The 21,505-nt window shown below is 42.5% G+C and overlaps 1 protein-coding gene across 4 annotated transcripts in view; it reads left to right on the top strand.

The window, feature by feature from the left end:
* Window positions 1-21,505, top strand: part of UNC13B (unc-13 homolog B) — a 215,387-nt gene that overhangs the window by 174,698 nt on the left and 19,184 nt on the right. For 3 of the 4 annotated variants that reach the window (XM_077756252.1, XM_077756251.1, XM_077756253.1), the window contains exons 11-23: window positions 2,485-2,531; window positions 4,863-4,941; window positions 7,143-7,217; window positions 7,668-7,887; window positions 10,286-10,513; window positions 11,126-11,267; window positions 13,094-13,263; window positions 13,707-13,822; window positions 14,119-14,282; window positions 16,617-16,767; window positions 18,392-18,460; window positions 19,878-19,967; window positions 20,329-20,457. In XM_077756252.1, the coding sequence (XP_077612378.1) occupies window positions 2,485-2,531; window positions 4,863-4,941; window positions 7,143-7,217; window positions 7,668-7,887; window positions 10,286-10,513; window positions 11,126-11,267; window positions 13,094-13,263; window positions 13,707-13,822; window positions 14,119-14,282; window positions 16,617-16,767; window positions 18,392-18,460; window positions 19,878-19,967; window positions 20,329-20,457 (1,680 nt within the window). Of the gene's footprint in view, window positions 1-12; window positions 36-2,484; window positions 2,532-4,862; window positions 4,942-7,142; window positions 7,218-7,667; window positions 7,888-10,285; window positions 10,514-11,125; window positions 11,268-13,093; window positions 13,264-13,706; window positions 13,823-14,118; window positions 14,283-16,616; window positions 16,768-18,391; window positions 18,461-19,877; window positions 19,968-20,328; window positions 20,458-21,505 lie in introns of all 4 variants that reach the window. The other variant, XM_077756250.1, reaches the window with a different exon arrangement.

The raw sequence follows: 21,505 nt of genomic DNA, 5'->3' as shown, positions 1-21,505 counted from the left end.
CTCTCCTTGCAGAAGGAAAGCGAGGAGCCATTCAGGTTGTGCCTCTGGCCCTTTGGGTCCTTTGTGTTGTCTATTTTCTACCCTTCTCTCCTGAGCACAGAGTGTGTGTGCACACATGTGCACACACACATGATCTGTGCCTCTGAGCTTTGGCTCATGTAGATAGTCTGTTTTTCCTAAAAGCAGTTTGTGGGCATGCTCCATTTCTGTGTATGCTCCTGCAGACATCCCTGGAGCGCAGTGTGAGAATGTGTGTGCCAGCATGGTGCACATTCAATGTAGCATGTGTGTGCTTATACTTGTACTCAGTTTGACTCCCCCAAATACTGATTGCCCTTCTCTTCTATTTTGCACAGTGTTTGTCCATTTATTGCTTGTTGCTGCAGGTTGGCATATGCTGTAAACCCTTGCTGAGCCCAGCATGCACACACTTTGTATTTGAGAGCAGGACTTGCTATAGGCATTTTGTGCCTCTTGCCTGGGGCTCTAAGTGTGAATGTGCTTTGTGCTTCTGAGCAGGTTTCTTGGTTTGTGAACACAAGCTTCTGTAGACCTGTGATGTGGTTCCCCCATGCCATGTGAATGCATTGTATCAGTCATGCTCTCTACTTGTAAGTAGGCACTGGTTCTTGAAAACCGTGAGGTTTGCTTTTGCCTGTGATTTAGGCCCTGGTGAACACTGAATCCTTCTTCAAATGGGTGTGCACACATGCTTTATCACCCTGTGTGATAGGATCCATGATCACCTTGTGTTTCTCTCAGGCATAAGTTGTGTCTGTGAGTATACCTGCTGTAGGTACTTTATCTAGACCTCCTTTTACTCTCACAGCCCTCCTTCAGTACCTGTGTGTGCATGCTCTATGCTTTTATCTGCAGTCTTCTACAGACCCACTATCCCCTCTAAGCACAGAAAATGTGTATGATCTGAGCTTGTTGAACCCTGGTTCCCAGAGACTTTTTGTGACTTTGTTTCCTTAAGGTCAGTGGTTTCTGGCAAACATCTAATTTTAGGTAGGAAATAAAAATCTGCTCAGTACAGTGACTGTTTCCAAAGGGAAGGTAAGTTCTGGCTGGTAGGATCTGGGGATTAAGGGATAGGCTACCCCTCAAAAGCAACCTTAGGGGGCTGGTATTATCCACTTCTGGTTTCCTTTGGGGCCTAGCTGTCCTTTTGCCAGGATCATCCCACCCACAGAACCATGGAAAGAGCCAGATAAGGTGAAATGTGTTCATAAAGGGCTGTAGTTAGTAGACAGACAACCTGAGTCCAGACAACCTGAGAAGGGTCTAAGAAGGGTCTTAAATCCAAAGTTCATCTTGAGCCTACTGCTGAGCCAGGGTAATTCTTACTTAAGATAATTACATCAACCTATACCACGCCTATCCTACCTCTCCCTTTTCCACCATGTTTTGCCTAATTTTATCTATAACTTCTCCCATCTGGGGCTCTCCCAAAACTTTACCCGCTGTACAAAGTTAAATACCGTACTCTTGTCTCCCTTGTCCTGGAGCTCATTTGGTCCAGGATAGTTAACTGGAGCCCAGGTTTTAGGAGGCAGGAAAGTTTTGGGGGGTTCAGGGGAACAAGGAGGGGGCAGGAAGCCCCAGACCTGCTAGCACTAGATCTGTTGACCCTAAACAGCATTTACCATTGGTTCTCTAGAGAGCCCTAGAAGCTTTGGAACTTTCTGTCTACACTGCTTTGTTTTTGGGTTTTTTTTCTGTGTTTTGTTTTTTATGTTTCTTGTTCTGGGTTTTTTTTGGGGGGGGTTGGCTTGTTTGTGGAGAAACCTTTAAAAACTGTTTTCAGGTGGTTTCTTCTTTGAATTATTTGGTACCTCAGTTTTCAACTTCTCATTATAGAGCTCATAATGTGTACCAGAATGATAATCTAAGTATCCAATCTGCCCTGGGTTTTCTTGTCACATATATAGAGCTTATCAGATGTAGAGTGTCTGCGAGTTATGGCTTCAAGGAACTTAAGTAAAGTCAAATCCCAAGATGAGATGGGAATCCAGAAGGACCAAATCACTACTCTGTGACAGCTAAGGGAATTTAGGAATATAACTAGAAAGAGGCCAGACTCTATATAAAGTGGTCCTTTTGCTTAAGTGAGGCCCAAGTAGATTTTTGGGGGGGGGGGGCCCTTGGCTTACTGTTACATACACCAGTGGATTGTATGAGGGGGGTGTAAGTTCTGGTAGTTCTCACACTCCCAGTGGACCTTAGCCTTAGAGCTTGACCTTGTATCCTTCCTATTCACTGAGGAGAAGGGAGACAAAGTAGTGCTCAGTTTGGCAACCTGCTTATTGCTGTGGCTGATCAGGGCATTTGCTTAGACATTAGTCTGGCTATGTCACCACATTCTGTATATGACCTATACTTCTCTGAGATTCCTACTTTACTACTCACTGCCTGACCAAAGAAATATGGCTGTCTCCCATCTTTTCTAGGATCTAACTTTTTTTCTGTGTCTCTTTAAAGATTCCAGATGATGGTAACCCCTCTCTGCCCCAGTGGCTCCCAGGAGGGTAAGTGATTCCCTACAAGGTTTCTGTAGATTTTCTAGTCTCTCATGCTGCTTCTAGTTTTTCCCCTGAGAAACAGTAGAAAACACTCCGTAAGTTGAATCCTGGGAAAGAAGAGGCTCTGCTATAGAGATTGGTTGGTTCTCTGAGGAGAGGAGAGAACTTTGCACATTGACTCCTCAGAGACATTAGAGAGAGCTTTATAGCATGGTTTCCGTGAGGCAGGGGAGGGAGCTTTGGGACTTCCCTATCTTTGCCTCTAGAATTTCTGACTCATTGCATTATAGTTAGTGATAAACCTTTTAGGTAGAAGAGGAAACTAGAAAAATATCTGCATTTGACACACTTTTTTATTCTGTTGTCGATAGTATACCTGATTAGATTATTCTCTGGTCTCTGTCCTGCTTCAGCTGTTGTGAGTCACCTACTTATTCTGTTCTACTCTAGTCAAGGCATAAGTAGCATCCCTTAGGAGCTCTATGTGTGCTGTCTGTGCTTCATGTTTGGGAGTTTCAGACCCATGTGATTGCAGCAGAGTCATTTTAAGCTGCTCAACTTAAGAGAGAGTTTAAGTGCCCTCCCCCACATCCCCCTGGCACATACACTGTCCATTATTTCTCAGAATCTTCCTTCTCTCCTTGTCCTATAAAGGCCTTTTGACATGAGAATTCCCAAGTAGCTGCTTTTCTTTCTCATGATCAGGGAAGAAATAAGAACAGATCATAAAATTATCTACTATATTTTTACATGTTCTTTTTCCTTGTGATTTTTTTTAAATAGGTCATGTGAATGAGCTATCCTTTTTTCTCTTGTCTAAAGCTCATTCATGTTGCAAGAACCTTTAGTGGTGCATACTATAGTTTTTAGAATTAGCCACAAACTTGCTTCTTTAACAGCCCTTCTTCAGGACTTCAGCTTTTTTCTTCTAATGATTGTAAAATACATACATGACATTGGAACATATCTAAGCTATTTTTTAATGAGGCCATACAGTGATTTTCTAAATGTCTCCCTGTCATCTTTCCTTTCCTTCAGCTTAGTCCTTGGAAGCTGTCACAACTTTAGAACTTCCCTAGGTCTGGTAGTCTCATTGAAAGCAAAGCTCATTTCCTGTGCTCAGGAAGCTAATTTATTAGACATCAACATAGCAGGTTGTCTGTTCCACCTCTTGGCCTTGATCTAATTTATGGCTCCATTCTTTGCCTATATAGCTAACTGGCAGTACTTTTCTTCTGCAGCATGTCTCTTTTCAGATCGGTTATGGTGAACCACCTAATTACCTTACCACCTTCCCCATCTCCTTCTTTTCATTAGAGTCAAGTATATGAGTTCTTTTCATTGAGATTCAAAATGACAGCTTCTAAAAGGCTGGAGAAATTTTGTAGTTTATTCCCCTTGTTTTATTGAATTGGCATCAAGACCCAAAGAAAGGAAGGAATTTTGGCAAAGGACATAGAGTGAGTTAGAAAAGTTGGGTCTAAAACCCAGGTTATCTCATTGTGAGAATAGTGTTGTAAGACATTCTCTGTAATTTTATTCATATAGTTATGGAAGAAATGGCAAAGAACAATGAAATTAATACGCATAGAAATGGTATAAAGTTTTAGAAATCTCCAGTTGCTTCAGCTGTAATTTTTTTTTTCCTGGTCCCTACTGATGTATCCACAGGGCTAGGCCAGACTTAGAGTCCTTTTGTTGTTTCCTTCCTAAATTTTCTTTGTTTCCCCCTCTAAATGGTCTTTTGGAAGTTTCCTATCCCACTTTCCCTACCTCTACTTGGTTATGCAAGCTCCTCTTTCCACGGAAACCTTTTTCTTCAGGAGGCTTGAATGGACAGAACTGGTGACTCTCTTACTCAGGATGGAGAAGGTTGCCTTCTACATGTCATTAGCAGTCTTTCTCACCTAGGCAGCAGCTCTTCTGTAGAGCTATTCCTGTGGTTTCTGTTCTAGCACAGGCCAGGAAACACCTTTGGGGAGGAGTGTCTCTGCCCTGAGTGTAGGGAGGGGCCCTCTTAACTACGAATTCCCTCCTTGCATTATGCAGCACTAGGGCCTTCAAATATACAGAGGTGCCTTAAGTGTTGTCGTGGGATAAAAGATCTCCCTGTTTTTGACAAAAATTATAGAAAGAAACATGGAGGGGCACCCTGAGAGCAGATTCCATTGCTCATCATTCCATGGCTTTATTTCCTCTCACTTTGTGTCTTCCTTACCCCTCTCAAAGGCACATGGTGGAAATCAGTTCGTCTTCCTCTGGGGAGAGAGTGAGCAAGAAGAATAGAACACTGAACCTGCCAGTAACAAGCCCTGACATGTTTTCTTCTCTCCTTAGGCCAGCTGGAGGGCTCTATGGCATTGACAGCATGCCAGATCTACGGAGAAAGAAGCCACTGCCACTTGTCAGTGATCTGGTGAGTGACTCTTTGCAGACTTAGGCTGTAGGGTTGCGATATCCCCCATTAGGCCTTGGCAATTTATCAGGACTGGTACTGGTCCATTTAGTGATAAAAATTGGTCTGAAGATCAATCACTTAAAGCTTCACTGAGACTTAGTGATGAGACCTTAGTTGGACCTTATTTCCTCATTAGAGCCCCAGGTTCTTCATTAGCTAAAGCTCCTACCTGGAACTATAGCTTGGGCCCTCAAAGCTGGGTTCCAGAGTTGTCTTCTAGGTATTTTGTTCCTCTGGGTTTCTCTACAGCCTCCTTTGATGACCCGGAATGGAAACTGCCTCTAGCCTTGACCTAGATCATTGAGTTTAGCAATGAGCACCACTGATGCTACTCCTTAGATATAAACTAATAATCTCCTCCCAAGACATAGACTTGCTGGAGAATTTTTGTGTCCCTAATACTTAACTCAGAGTCTGGCACTGAGAGGTAATGATAAAAAAATGTGGAATTGAATTGAAAGAGGCTTAGGAGTTAAAGCTGATCTCAAGACCTCCAGGATGACTGGAAGCTCCCATCTTGGATCATACCTCCTGCAGCAGGACCAACTCGAGGAATTTTGCATAGCCTAGTGGGTAGTAGGAGTTGAAGTGGGGCCCACGCTCTCCCAAAATCGTAGATCTCTAAAACTAGAAGTTCAGTAAGACTTGAACCCCTTTTCTTATTACCATTTTCTGCTCTTGTTTTCTGTCCTCCCCCCCATTCCGTCTATTTTGCTTTTTCTGTGCATTCTTTTTCCCATTTCTCTTCCATTTCCTGCTTTCTCCCCTCCCCCACCAGTTTCTCTCTTCTTAGTTGGCTGAATGGAATTATCCTCTGCCATTTTCTCTTTATCATTTTTTACTATCCTTCCTTCCTTTCTTTCCTACTGCCTGTGTATCTTTTCCTTTCTCTTTTTCCTCTTTTCTAAGGTACCTTTCCTCTTACCATCAAGCTGGTTGGATGAAGATGAGTTCTAATACCATGTTTTCTTATTACTTTCTTTATCTTCAATATCTTTTTTCCTTCTTTTTCTCTGCTTATACCCCACCCTCACCTTCTTGCATACCTGCTCTTCTTTGCTTCACTAGTTGGGTAGCAGTGTCTTTGTCATGTCCTGCTTCTGTCCTCCATATTTTAATCTTGCCTATATTTCACTTTCTGGTATAACTCTCCTTAGGGTAGAAGCTCTAGGCTCTGGATAGCTGGCTGGGTTGAAGATAATTTTTAGTGGATAGAGGCAGAGGGGGTTGGGATGTTGTTTCCTACATTGATCAGCTACTGGGAAGAACCTCTCAGTTGCCTCTACAAGTTTTTTTCATGCTTTTGGGGGTGACTTTAACACCATGTTGTTCCTTTCTCTGCTCTCCTCTGCACAGGCTATGGTGAGTGTCTCCAGAGCCCCTTTCCATCCTCTGTAAGAATCTCAAACTACCTGGGCCCTTCCCAACAGTTTCTCCTGTTTAGGCCGATATACCTCCTATCTACCCAATACTCACTCCAGAGGCTGTCCCTAAAGCTTGGGCTTAGCGGATAACATGAGGCCCCTCTACACAAGAGTTTGGCTAACAGAGCAGTCCCAGCTCTCAGACTTAACCCCCTGCCCTGGTTGATTTGACTGAGGTTACGTTGCCCCTTTGGCTGAGTGTCTTGTTCACTTGGGCTGCTGGCCTCTATAGCCACCTGGGATTGTGTGGGCATGGGGTGGTACCCATGGATAAAGGATAGCATGGAATTGTTCTCAGTAATGGTTCTTAAATGTGACTCTGATATAGTTTATTCTATTGTGAATGACCTATTTCCTACTGTAACTCTAAACTTGTCATTTTCCTTTGTATTCCTATAAACAAAGGGTAGGAAACCTAAAAAGAGTGAAGGAAAGAGAAAGTTTTTGGATGATAGGTGATAGAATGACCTATCACCAGATAGGTGATAGAATGACACCCTAAGAAAAGTGTCATTCTAACATTGTTAGAACAGTCTCCTGAGGGCCTTGTGTTTTGGATCTTAACTTGGGAATCTTATTACCGATTACCCATGGGCAGTTCTTGTGAATGACAATAAAATTAGAGAGAAGGTAGTAAGTCAAGTAGTCAAATCACTTTGGTCACTGAAACTCCCTTCCCAGGACTTTGCCAGCCCTTGGCAATAGCCAGGGCTGACATCAGGTCTTTTCTCATAGTCATTGGTCCAGTCCCGGAAGGCAGGAATTACTTCTGCAATGGCTACACGCACATCTCTCAAGGATGAAGAGCTGGTAAGTGACCCATGGGCTCTCATGAATTCATTGGCCTAAAGACTGATAGAGGCTCTAAATGAGAATTCATCAGTGTTAGGCACACTTTATTAATGAAACATAAGTAGAAGACACAAGGGGCCAGAACAGAGGTAAGCCCAAGTCTTACGTTGCAGTATGTGACCACTGAACTCAGGGTTTTATGATGGGCCTAGGACTCTGTTTTCCTAGAAAGTTGGAATGCTGAGAAAAGGTTCAGACATAGCATTCAGGTCAGATCTCTCTTGGATGACCTGGAGCACATGACATTGACAGGCTTCTTTCTTGGCTGTGGGCTGGGCCAGGCTAGAGTATCTCCTTTATTGCCAGAGGAGAAACCAGGGTCTTGATTACCCTGCAGGGGTCTCAGTTCTGGTATCTCTTTGCAGAGACCTAAAGTTGCTGGCGGGTGATGGGGTATGTGTCTTTCAGAAATCCCACGTGTATAAGAAAACCCTGCAGGCCTTAATCTACCCCATCTCGTGTACCACACCCCACAACTTTGAGGTCTGGACAGCGACTACCCCTACCTACTGCTATGAGTGTGAAGGTCTGCTCTGGGGCATTGCCCGGCAGGGCATGCGCTGCAGCGAGTGTGGAGTCAAGTGCCATGAGAAGTGCCAGGACCTGCTCAATGCCGACTGCCTGCAACGTGAGTGTTCCTGTGGGATGAGGGGGCAGCACGGCCTCTCCCAAATAGTCTTGCAACAAAGAGCTAGGATGGCTGGACTATCATTACTCTAGTCTACCTGATTATGAAGTTCTTTCTTTTTCAAAGAAACTAGGGCCCTGAGTCAAGGGGCATTACCTTTCCAAATAACAGGTCTTACAGCACTGTCTTAAGCACCTTTAGGAAAACAAATTTTGAGCTTTCTGTGCCCCTCTGGCAGAACTAGAATCTCTTCCAGGATTCAGATGATCCCAGAAGCTGTGCTTGAGTAGTGTACACACTGCAGTGGCCATATTGCCACTAGACTACATATTGCCAAATGACTAGAGCATGTTTAATTGGGGACCGAAACTATTGGGAAGAGAGAGTTCTGTGAGGTTCTAGGCTTCACAGAAGAACCTCTTGAGGTATAGACCCTAGGACCCAGGGAAGGCAGCATTATTCCTGGCTTATAGATGCAGCTTTTAGACAACAGTGCTGGGAACAGAAGTGACAAATGGATCAGGCAGAGGTCCTAGAGGAGAATGTGCCAGACTCCCAACGCCCTGACCAAATATGTGATTCATGCTGCCATCATGGACTGGGGAGAATAGGAGCAGAAAAAGCAACAAGTTTCTGCCAAAGGAGTTAGTAGCCCTCCAAGTTCTTGTCTCCTTGCTCTGCTCCTGCAGGGCTTGTAAACACTGTGGCTGGCTCTCAGTGGGAGCAAGGGTTAGAGATGTGGGAAAGTATTGCCTTGCCCCTCAGGTCTTCCACTTGTTACTCAGAGCCAAGTCATAGCAATGAAAACTTCAAGGATTATTGTAGGAGAAAGAAAGGTCACCTTTAGACTCACAAGCACTTCATTATCCCAAATAAAGATATGTGGCATAAATGGGGCCCAGGGAGAGGCCTCAATGAATTGTTCACTAAAAATGTCTTTGTGTAAAGGGCCCTAGATTGGTGCTGGCACCATGACTATGAAGAAACAGGTAGAACAAGTCAGTGGAAGAGATGGGGCTCTGAAAAGACGGAAGATGAATGCTGGTGATGACTTTGCACAGATCCATCATAAGGGGGTGCAAGCACAGATGCCAACAGACTCTTGCTTTTTTTTTTTTTAGTTTTTATTTAATTTTTTAAAATGTTCTTTTATGTCTTTATTTTGAGAGTCAGAGACAGAGCGAGCAGGGTAGGGGCAAAGAGAGAGGGAGACACAGAATCTGAAGCAGGCTCCAGGCCCTGAGCTATCAGCACAGACCCCAACACGGGGCTCGAACCCATGGACTGTGAGATATGACTTGAGCTGAAGTTGGATGCTTAACCAACTGAGCCACCCAGGCGCCCCAGCAGACTCTTGCTTTAATTACTAAGAACTAGCAGCCAGGCAGGCTGCATAGGCTGCTTGCTGGAAACTTTCTGAAATACTGCTTCATAGCAAAGGTGTCAGCTTTTTCCTCAAGGGCCTTCCAGAGGTCCCAGTCCAAGGAAGTAGCAGTGTATGGGATGTGCTAAATGGCAAGACTAGGGTGCAACCCAGGTCATTTTTTTAATTTATCAGGAAATCTCTTTTTGCCTAAGGCTTCTGTAAAGTGCGGAGTAGAATAAAATGCCCTTTTATGGGCTTCCCTGGACAGATCTGCTTGCCATCTTTGCAGGGTTAGGACTCAGATGTTGGTCTTAATTTTTGCTCCAGGTCTTGTAGAAAAGGCCTAAGTCTTTGGAGAATAGAGAGAGATAACCAATCCGCAAGGCCAGTAAAGGAGAGATTGGCCCCTTTATGACAAGCCCATATGGTGAAATACATCAGAGGAGTGTGCTCTTTTTTACCATACTACTATACTACATTATTCTTACCATACTACATTATTTTATGAGATTAAAGATATTAGAGCCCTGAGGCAGAATCCAGTGTATAATTAATTCTGGGATCTATATCGTGTTTTGGAAGTTGAATGAGATTGGTCGAGTTGTCAGGCCTACTCACCAACCCTCCCTCATAACTGCAATACCCATTGGGGATATTTTGGCCTTAAACTTGAAGGGTATCTCTCAACCACCACCTAGTGTAGAAGAAAGACCAGGCCAACTGCAGGCTTAGCTACACTGTTTTGTTTTCTTTTTTAATGAAAAATTCAACATATATCTAAGTGGAATAGTGTAATAAACTTCCATAATAATTACCAAGTTTGTGCTGCCCTTTGAATTGCATTTTGAATTCCACCAGCCAGGAATTATACTTCAGCAGGTCCCATATTGATGAGCTCTTCTCAGAGCTATCCCAGTCTTAAGCTTCTTCCACTTCTCAGTGACCTCTCATAAGTCCCATTCCTCAGCCTGACCCTTTGTCTGGTGGGTGGCCTATTGGTTACTTTACTTTCTGTCTCTGGCCATCCTTCAGGGGCTGCAGAAAAGAGTTCTAAACATGGAGCTGAGGACCGGACCCAGAACATAATCATGGCCATGAAGGACCGCATGAAGATACGAGAGCGGAATAAGCCAGAGATCTTTGAAGTTATCCGGGATGTCTTTACTGTGAGCAAAGTTGCCCATGTGCAACAGATGAAAACAGTGAAGCAGAGTGTACTGGATGGTACCTCCAAATGGTCGGCCAAGATTACCATCACTGGTGAGTAGGCCAAAGTTTGAGGGGACAGGAAGGCCTAGGCTATGGGGAGGAACCTGGGGAAGAAGCATCCTGAGTTTGAGGGAGCAGGGGGCTGGGGAGAAAGAAGATAGAATTAAGAGAAGGAGGGCCTCACTAGTCATCACCCCTCCTCTTCTAGGACCTGGTGCCATCGGGTGTTGGGAGAGCAAGACCAGCACCTACAAATGATATGAATTATAATGAAGGATTTGTAACAATCTGATGTTATAGATGTGGTTGACAGTTTGATATTACAAGAGCTGGGGGAGGGAGAAACGGGATCAATAGGAGATTAATAAACAAGCTAGTGCTTTACTAGGTGGGTGGGTGTGGCTGAAGCACGTATGTATCAGTGTGTAAGGGTAGGTGACCAGTTGATGCACTGCTGAGGAGGTGGGATTCTTGGGCCAGCCTTTCAGAGAAAGACTGGTAGCCCAGGGCTAAGCATAGATGTGGAAGAGTGAGAAGATTTGTGTTCCTGTGCAAGGAGCAGATGACGCTGCTCTAAGATGGAGAACATATGAGTAGTGCTATGGAAGACTTCTGACTTCTTGAGCATGCTCTAAAGCCTCCTCCTCTGTATTTGGATTCCAGTGGTGTGTGCCCAGGGCCTACAAGCCAAGGACAAGACAGGATCCAGTGACCCTTACGTGACTGTGCAAGTGGGCAAAACCAAGAAGCGTACCAAGACTATTTTTGGGAATCTGAACCCTGTTTGGGAAGAGAAGTTTCATTTGTAAGTAACAGAGGGCTTTGTCTTACCTGAGACTATAAGTATTTTAGAAGTAGCATTAAGTCCTATTATCCTTGGCTTGGACCTTAAGATGGATGAGGCAGGGCACCTGGCTGGCACTGTCAGTGGAGCATGCAACTCTTGATTTCGGGGTCATAATTTCAAACCCCACATTGGGTGTAGAGATTACTTTAAATACTTTTTTTTTTTTAAGAGGGATAGGGCAGAAACACTGGAGAAAATCTATTTCTCATAGGCTTCAATTGGGCAGCAGTCATTTATTTTCTGGGTTTCTTCTCATGGACTATTGTATCAGGGTTACTTTACCCAGGCGCTATTTTAACTAGGGCTATTAAAGGGGCTCCAGGGTATTACGTACTGCTTTTTCTGGTGTTAGACTTTACTACTGCTCAATAACAGAGCCAGAGGCTGGCCACCCTGTTGTGTCCACTTCAGCCTTGCTATTCTGCCTAGGAAGGATTAGAACCTTCTGGAGAGTTGGGAAGGAATGCCCATGTCCTACAACTTGGTAATTCTGGCTTGAAGATAGAAATCTGCGATCTGGAAAAGCTTCTGTTTCCCTTAAAAAGCTCTGCTTTTTTTTTCTTTCTCAGCTTCCACCCCCACTCCTTTTTCCATTGTCTTACTTTCTTACAGACTATTTCATAAGACAGTACAAAATGGTTGTTGAAAAAATGGCAAGCTCTAGTCTAGGACACAGACTAATGTGTGGAGAATCCAGATGCTTTGTCACACACCTAAGGCCTAGGACCAGGACTTAGAGCCTGAATTATCTAATGAACAAGTTAGTTTATATAGAGATAATCTTCCCATTGGCTCCTTGGAGAACTCATGTGGAAAGGGATTGAGGCCTAGTAAAATTGGCCTTCAGTCCAGAGGCAATAGTTACTAGGAGAAGCACCTACTCCTTTGGAGAATCTAAGAGGTTCCCGCTTGAATTTTTCTTATGATGGATTTTAAATGAATTGAGTCTGTAGTCAATTTTGTCTGTTTTCATCCATTTTAGTAAATGATTTATTAAGCCCCTATTCTGTACAAGACACTGTAGATGATACTGTGTATCTAAAATGTGTAAGACAATCTCTGCTTTTAAGAAGCTCCTTGTTGATTTGGCTATTTTTCAGTAGACCAGCAGTTATACTATAATATTTTAATGGAATGTGCAAAAATAGTATGAGAACACAGAAAGAAGTAGAAAATTTTGTCAAGTACAACACATGTATGAGGTGATAGGATCCACCAAGCAACTGTGAGGGAAGGAGAGCATGAGGGGGGTTCCTGACCAAACTCCCTTTTCCAAAGCAAACCTCATAGAAATGACAGTTCACCTGGGTTTTAAAGAATGATTGAAGTTCACCAAGCACATACCTAGATGGATGGGGGAGCTAGATGGAAAGCTAAGCAGATATGACCAGATGGACATATCATGAACATTGACACCTTTACTGACTCTGGGAAGGGAAATGGCAGTCACTTCCTGTGGCTCTGTAGCATTTGTCCATCTGTTCTCCTGTTAGTGTTGTTGATACAGCTAGCAGCACAGGAAATCAGAATTGTCTCTAATTACTCTTCTATCTACTCCTTTTTTGTGTCAAGGCAATAAAGACTAGATAATGGTATATAGAGCCACCCAGGCTGACTAGGCTAGTTTGGCTCACTTAGAGCTTTAGTACCACTGTTCCCTGATTCCTTCTCTTCCTCTGCAAGGCCTCAAGTACAGTTGATGGAGTTTTCGGAGGGAATTAGAAGTAATAGGAACGGGTGCTACTTGGTTGGTCCCAATCAGAGCCTGCCTATTTCTCTCACAGTGAGTGCCATAACTCTTCTGACCGCATTAAGGTACGTGTATGGGATGAGGATGATGACATCAAGTCAAGAGTAAAGCAGCGGCTTAAGCGAGAGTCTGATGATTTCCTTGGCCAAACCATTATTGAGGTTCGGACACTGAGTGGCGAGATGGACGTCTGGTACAACTTGGGTGAGGAAACAGGACCAGAGAAATTTGCTGGGAAGGGAGAGCATGAATGGGAAATCTGGGGAAAATCCTGTCTACCAAAACCATCACTCAGTCCCTAAAGCATACAGAGTCTGTCGTACCTCCAGATAACTGACCATGAGTAAAGATGGGGACAGAGGAGTGGAAGTGGCTAGAACTCACTCTGGCTAGACCCTCTTCAGATTTCAGAAGGGCCCTTTAATCTTCATGCTCCTCTCTAATGGCTTTAGCTCCCTATTCTCTTATGGAATTAATATTGGGGATATTTGGGGTATTTGTAGACTATGTGGTCTCTGGAGTGAGTTCACTCTGTTAGGTGCACCTTGGATTAATGCCTCTTTTTCCTTGGATTAAGCCAATATGGGGGCTGTCTGCACTATCCATAGTTGCATTGGTGTCAATCTCTGGTCTTCTTTTCTTCCTAGAGAAGAGGACAGATAAATCAGCTGTCTCAGGGGCTATCCGACTGCAAATCAGTGTGGAGATCAAGGGGGAGGAGAAGGTAGCACCGTATCATGTGCAATATACGTGCCTTCATGAGGTGAGCCAGCCTTTGGTAGATGGGGTGTCAGAAAGCAGTGCTGGGAAGACCTCTGACAATAAATGGGATTGCGGGATGGTTGAAGATCTGGGGCCTGTTTCTTATTCGCCGTGCTACCCTGGACAGCCCAAGAAAGAGTCCCAGTCTTTGTTCTTTGACTCATGTGAAGGCCTATTGAGCAATGACTCAAAAGAATTTCTTTGGAACCCTATTCACATTATCCTGGACTTTACCACCAGATTTTGGTTTTATTTTTAATATGTATTTAACTCTTTCCTTTGCTCTGTCTCCTGCAGAACCTTTTCCATTACCTCACAGACATTCAGGGTAGTGGAGGAGTCCTGATCCCTGAGGCTCGAGGAGACGATGCATGGAAGGTGTACTTTGATGAGACTGCCCAAGAAATTGTGGATGAATTTGCCATGCGCTATGGCATCGAGTCCATATATCAGGCCATGACGTGAGGCTCCCCTGGGGTTTTGGGAAGTGGCTGCTAACTCTTGGGAAGGCTAATGAAGGCACACTGACAGGGTGAATAGGTCCTTAAGTGGGGTAGTATGCAGTGATTTGTTGCTTTCCTCTCTCAGCTGAGGTGAGGTGGGTCTATGCCCCAAGGCAAAGAAAATATATGTATAAAGGGAGTATGTGTATCAGTAATTCAGGGAGAAGGTATTTATCTGTCTCCCCCAGAGTTCAGAGATAGGAAGGGCAAAGGGTATGAGAGGGTATACCAGGATAAACTTGCCCAAACATCACAGGCCTAAGGAGATACAGCATGTGTGCTTATGTATATGTGTGTGATAGACAAGCTTTCATAGATTGACCTGGATGTAGAAGAGGGCACTAAACTGTAGGAAAAGCAGCTGTGTCTGGAATTGACCAAGACTCCTATGCCAGAAAATTGTGCCTACTATGAAAAGAGTTTGTATATACTACTGTGTAAGAGTTTATTGTTTGTTGATGAGGCTGCCACTAGAGCTGTAGCAGAGAGTTACTGTTATCCTAGATAGGCTTCATTTATTCTACAGATTTTTGTTGACTTTCTTCTGTGTGTCATACATTGTGCTAGATGCTGAAAACACAAAGATGAAGTAAGATGGGGCCTCTGTGCTTGGAGAACCCAGTCCTGTAGGAAAGAGAGAACAGTAAACAATTACAATATAATATGATAAGTGCTGTAGTAGAAGTAATAGCAGGGTATTATGAGAGCATCTGTCTTTTAGGGGAGGCTTGTGAGGGAGGCCATTGAAGACTGACACTTGAATTGAGTCTTGGAATACAGGAAAGGTAGAAGAGCATTTCTGGTAGGACATGTGCTAGGGTTCTGAGATGCAGCAGACAATAGAATATTCAAGGAATTACAAGAAGTTCATTATAGGCAGAGAGAAGAAATATGGTGAGAAATGAGGTTTGAGAATGGCCTCCGTGTCATTTCTACTCTGTTCATTCTCCCTAAATGATCTCATCCAAACCTATGACCTTAACCACTACTTCTGGGTTGAGGACTCCAATTTCTTTTTCCAGATAATACCTTTTCCTGAATTTCAGATCCATTTTTAGCTGCTTTCTTCTTCCAAATCAACATCATTTCCACCAAGTATGTCTAACTAACTTCCTATATTACCTATTTTAGTAAATGGAACAATTTTCTATGCAGTTGTCCACACAAATTTAGGAGTCAGCCTAAACTTTTTTTTTTTCCTTAATTACTACTGCCCTTTGACTTCCAACATCCAGACTCTAAAACCTCTGGATTCTATCTCCTAAAAATGTTTTTAATCTATCACTATTGCTATAGTGCAATAGTAACAATAACAATAATAATAATAACAACAACGACGACGACAACAGCTCCCTCATACATTTCTTTATGTTCCAGGCACTGTTCTAAGCACTTTATGAATTTTAACTTATTTATTAGGGGGTACCATTATCTTTCCCATTCTACAGGTAAGAACTGAGGGATAGAGAAGTTTAAGTAATTTATCCAAAGTCACTGAGTAAGTGGTGGAGCTGAGATTCAACCCTATTCTTTCTCTAGAGTCTGTACGCTTAACCATTTCTCTGTTCCATTTAGTGCTTCAGTGCTTCTTTTCTGAATGATTATAGTAACTCTCCAACTGCTCTTTCTGTCCTAGTCTTTTCTCTCTCCAAGTCTTCTTCCAATTTATCATCAAAAGAGCCATTCTGAAAGATTAATCTGATCATACTGTGCCTTCATTTTAAAATTTACTATAGTATTGAGGATAAACTGTTCTGTTAACTACTTTATGCTTCTCTTATTTCTTGGTATTCCTATATCAAATACCTGAACGGGAGCCATAAGTGGGGTTTCCCAAATGAATCAATCTCCTATGAATATATTTGTCTTTGCAATGGAATTTCCCTTTGTCTGAACACTTCTCCATTGGAATATTTCCTGCTAGTGCTTTAAGATTTGGTTCAACCATGTTTTCTTTGAAAAGCCTTATTCTAATCCCTTCTAGCCCCCAACCATTCTGATTTAGGTAATCTTGTGTGTTTCTACAGTGGTTTTACAGAACATGCCTTAGCTTATTGACTTTCTAACTGTTGCTTTCTCTGCTAGGCTATCCCATTTTTGGGTTCTAGCATATAGCACAGTGCCTGACACATGGTAGGCATTCACTGAATGTATATTTGAATGAATAAATTATAAGGATCGTGGCATGCCAAAATGATTGGAAGCTTCATACACACCAGTAAGCTCTTTTAATTACTTGTTTTTTGCTGCAATCCCTGAAGAGTCTTTGAGGCCAGCCTTGCTGTTTTTCAGGCACTTTGCATGTTTGTCATCCAAGTACATGTGTCCTGGTGTGCCAGCAGTGATGAGCACCTTACTGGCCAACATCAATGCCTACTATGCCCACACAACTGCCTCTACCAATGTCTCTGCATCTGATCGTTTTGCAGCTTCCAACTTTGGGGTGAGTGTGATGTAAAAACATACCTTCTCATTTGTTATCAGCAAAGTTTAATTTTTCATAGTAGGTACCATAGAGTTGATTGATAAGCCTAAAATTCAGAGAGCTGCCAGTTAGATGAACTTGTTTCCTTATGGGTATATAGACTATGCTAATGGGCTGTCCTTATTTCATTATGGATAGGTAGACTTACTAATGGACTCTCCTCAGACATGATAAATGAGAGAACGAGGAATATCACCATTATGGTTTGGGGAGTGCCACACAGAACCTCTCTAGACCAAGAACTTGATTGAGTCACCATGTTCCTTAGTCCTGCAGGTCCACAAGTGGACCCTTCCTAACATTACTCAGTTTCTCTCTGACTCCTGCCATTCAAATTCATGAGACTGATATCTAGGTGATGATACCAGGATATTCCAGAGCCTATCCCTTTTCTAGTGTTGGACTGTTTACCCTATCCAGGATGAGCCCTTTCCTGGTTTTAAGTTACTTGAGAAGTTGAATATTCAGAATATCACTTGACATAAGTTCAATATAAACTGAATGAAGTATATTTGACCTACCACAAAGATTACCTTTTTTTATTTATTTTTTAATTATTTTATTTTATTATTATTATTTTTTTTACAAATAGTTTATTGTCAAGTTGGTTTCCATATAACACCCAGTGCTCATCCCCACATGTGCCTTCCTCCATGTCCATCTCCCCCGTCCCCCAAGATTACCTTTTAAGGAATGACATTTTTGATACTCCCAAATCTACTGGGTCTCTGAGTCCTGTTTTTTTATAGTAACTTCCTTTTCTTATTTTAATAGAATTTTTGTATGGATGAATTAACAGCAGTGATTAAGCCACTCAAATATGTGTTCCATTATCTCATCTCATTATATATTGACTTAAGACCTAATGATCTATAATATAATCAATATATGAATTCTAGAAGTTTCCTCAGNTATATATGAATTCTAGAAGTGCTATACCAATAGCCTATAGACATGTGATTCCACATTTAATTAAACTTTTTCTATAAAAATCAACTATTAAAATGGTGTGTGTTATTTATTTTAACATTTAAAAAAAGTATAAACTAAGAAAAAATATGTAGAATGTGTTGTAAAGAGAAGTCCTCTCAGATCTGTTTGATCACCTTCCAAATGAATGACTATCCCTCCCTCTTATTACTGCTAGGCTGTGGCTACTTAACTGTTTTGAGCTGCCCCAAGCTAAGTTAGGAGACCATAGACTCAGGAACAAATTAGAGAATGTGTTTTGAGTTTCCTTTTATTTGACTAAGAAGAATTAGAGTCTCAAAGGAATGGAGATGCATGGATCATCTCCTACTGACTCTTATATAGAAAGAGCTGTTTCCTCTCCCAGGCACTTCCTGTCCCTGTGCTAATGTGAGAAGATTTCCTAGTTTGAGACAGAGCCACTAAGAGATGGAACAGAAGCCATATATCCTACTTTTCCCTTACATTGGTTGTTCTTCTCCTGGGCAGGGATGAGATAGGACATGTCCCCAAACCAGCATATCCTCCTCTGCCAGAGATGGTTCTGTTTCTGCTACAGTCTAAGGAACTCAGATTATTTGTCTCTTCCCTGTTATTTGTATCCTACCCTTAGAAAGAGAGATTTGTAAAACTACTGGACCAGCTGCACAACTCGCTGAGAATTGACCTCTCTGCCTACAGGGTGAGTGAAGAAATGACTGTGAGGTGGGATAACCTATAATATCAAGCTCTTTCTAGAGAGACTGTAGTCCAATCTTGGCTATAAAGTTTGAAGGCAAGGAAAATTGGTCTGTGTCATCACACTTATGTACATGGCCAATGCCACTGATGTCTGTGGTTCTTCAAACTCCAAGGACCATGCAGTGTGTAAATAGCAGCAGATGTGGCTAATTTTTTATAGATTCTTTCCAACCCCACTGATGTCACTCCATCCAACTCACTGATGACAGTCTCATTAGGGAGTCTCTTGAGGATAATCTCTTCCAGAAATGCCCCTTTAACAATTAGATACTCACATTTCTTTTTTGTATTTTTCCATACTCTCCTTATTTTTCAAGGGAGGTCTGAGAATCTGGCTAAGGGGAGAGAGAAAGTAGCTTGGGTTGGGCAAGTAGCTTGGGTTGGGCAAGTAGCAGGGGTCATATCCATTCCTAGGATGGAGGGAGGAAATATATATATTAGGAGGGTGGAAACCTGGGACAGGACAGGACAGGAAAATGGGCAGTTTCCCAGTTGTTCCTAAGTTAGATCTTCTTAGAATGGCTTCATTACTTGCTTTAAAGTGTCGTAAATTTCCAGAACAGGCAATATACCCACGTTAAAAAGTAAGTATAAAAATAACCTCAAAGTCAAAAAGAAGTGGAGTTTTAATTATCTTGAAATTTCAGTGTCCTCCATTTGCATGAATAATGGAGAGTTGACTGTATATCTTATATTTGGCATATAAGTAGCCATTTGAAGTTTAAAAAAGCAATCCTTAAAATGGAGAGTGGCTCAACATCTCCCTTCAGCTCTCCTTGGCAGCTTCCTCCTAAAACTCATGCCAAGGGGAATGAAGTGAGGCGTGGTGGGAAGGTCTTAAGGAACTCACTCCAAAAGCAGTTCTGCTCAGAACTCTGCCATCCTCTGGCTCTAGAATGTGGACTAGCTGGGGTCCCTTAGGCATCTTCAATCTCAGTCTGGTCTGTAGTGTGGCTCCACTTATATTCCAGAATATACAGTTAGATTATAACTTTTGAAGTACTTACTCTTAGGGTGTAAGAATCTTTACCTAAGAAAAATGCGTGTATATAAATGTGTATGTGTGTGTATGTATGTGTCCATGTGTTCACTTGTGCATTTGCCCACACATTACATAGGAAGTAGGGTTGGTGTAGGAAGTGATGCTTTCCAGGGTGGGGATTATTAACCCCTGCTTTTGGCAAGGGCCTGTTTGTGTCAGCAGAAAAGAGACCTGTAGTTTTACAGCTTTTTTGTTCAGCTCAAATGGGGGAAATCCCAGTGATAGCAGTTAAGGAAGCTTTTGATTTCATTGCTTTTGGCAGAGAAGGCTTTCATATTTCTCTGTTCCTTTCTTAAATTTGCTTGGTTTGCAACAGAATAATTTCCCTGCTGGAAGCCCTGAGCGGCTTCAGGATTTAAAGTCAACAGTGGATTTGCTGACCAGCATTACTTTCTTCAGAATGAAGGTAAGAGATGAACTGGGTGGGGTGGTGATGGCCTGGGGACCTGGCCACAGGACCATGGAGAATAAGAATCATTGCGCATAGTCTGAAGCTATAGTATTTGTCACCTCTAAGACCACATACGCTGTGGGCTTGTAGGCTTAGAGGTGACAAATATACACTGTTCCCTGGGTTACAACTGAAAAGACCATGAATCAACAGGGATGGGATGGCATTTCTCCCAATCAGCTATTCTAGCAATTTCATCCTTGAGCAAGGTTCAGGGACACATTGAGGGGTGATGGGATCTGGAATAGTTTGAGGGGAGTTCTAGGAGGAGATCCCACACAGGACCATGGACCCATATTTTTTTATTAATTGGCAGGTGCAAGAACTGCAGAGTCCTCCAAGAGCCAGCCAGGTGGTAAAGGATTGTGTGAAGGCCTGTTTGAACTCCACGTATGAGTATATCTTCAACAACTGCCATGATTTGTACAGTCGCCAGTATCAGCTGGTAAGAGGTTCAGGATCAGGTGGGACCAGTTGTCAGTGATTCTTGGATCCTTAGCTTTTGTATACTGTGGTTATGATGGAAAGTTGCTCAGGACAAAGTCATTGATGTTCTTGAGGTTGAGTAAAGTGTAGAGTGAGGACCTTCTAGACCATGTGAGACATTTGTGGATTGATAGGGACCATTGGATGAGATGCGACATAACTAAGTTGAATACAAGTGGCAACAATAAGTTTTGGGTTGGTGCTAAAGTAAGTGACCAAATTTTGAGCAATTTTAGGGGTTGAGTAGGTGAATTCTCTGTCCATCTGAGAATGTTTTTTGCTCTTCCAAGCTTAATTTGTTCCAGGCTGCCTTCTTCTGAGATCCATAGCTACCTCTATGAACTACTGGCTCATGGAAGTTTAACTTTTACCTCTGACCACTTCTCCCTGCACTACATGGTTTTCTGAGATATATTCATCAGCTAACTGTCAGGGTTGACTCTATCCTTCTGTGAGGCTGAGCAATTCTACTTGTTTTATACTGACATCCTAACCTAGTACCTGGTGACTGTGTACATTTTTCTAGATCCTTTCAAAAGTATCTTTTTTTCCTTATTTCAAAGCCAGGGCTTCCTTTTGGGTCTAGTTAGTCAGTTACAGTTTCTGTCTTTAATAACTCTGCAGAACACACATTTGCAAAACAGATTCCCTTTAGTCCAACAAATATGTATTGAATGAGCCAGGTCTGAGGAAAGCATAGTGCTCCTTCAATTAGTTCTCAGTTCATAAGCATATATATAATTCTAATCAAAGCAATCTGTTAGAAGTGCCTTGAAAAGGAATAAAATTGCAGGATTCCAGGAAAGAAGAAGTCACTCTTGATCAGGTACTAGGAAAAGCTACATAAAATAGGGGCATTTGACATAGACCTTAAAAGGCAGTAGGATTTGGACAGCAGATGGTGGGAGGACAGCCTAAATCTCTTGGACATTTACCCATTGGTGAATACATCCAATTTGTAATGCTTCCTAGGAGCACCTCAGTAAAAATGAAAATCTTGTTCACAC

The sequence above is a fragment of the Crocuta crocuta genome, unplaced genomic scaffold, assembly GCF_008692635.1.
Source record: "Crocuta crocuta isolate KB4526 unplaced genomic scaffold, BGI_CrCroc_1.0 scaffold431, whole genome shotgun sequence".
NCBI classification, from domain to species: Eukaryota; Metazoa; Chordata; class Mammalia; order Carnivora; family Hyaenidae; genus Crocuta; species Crocuta crocuta.
Note: the sequence above shows the minus strand (reverse complement) of the source record. Positions and strands in the feature narration are given on the sequence as shown.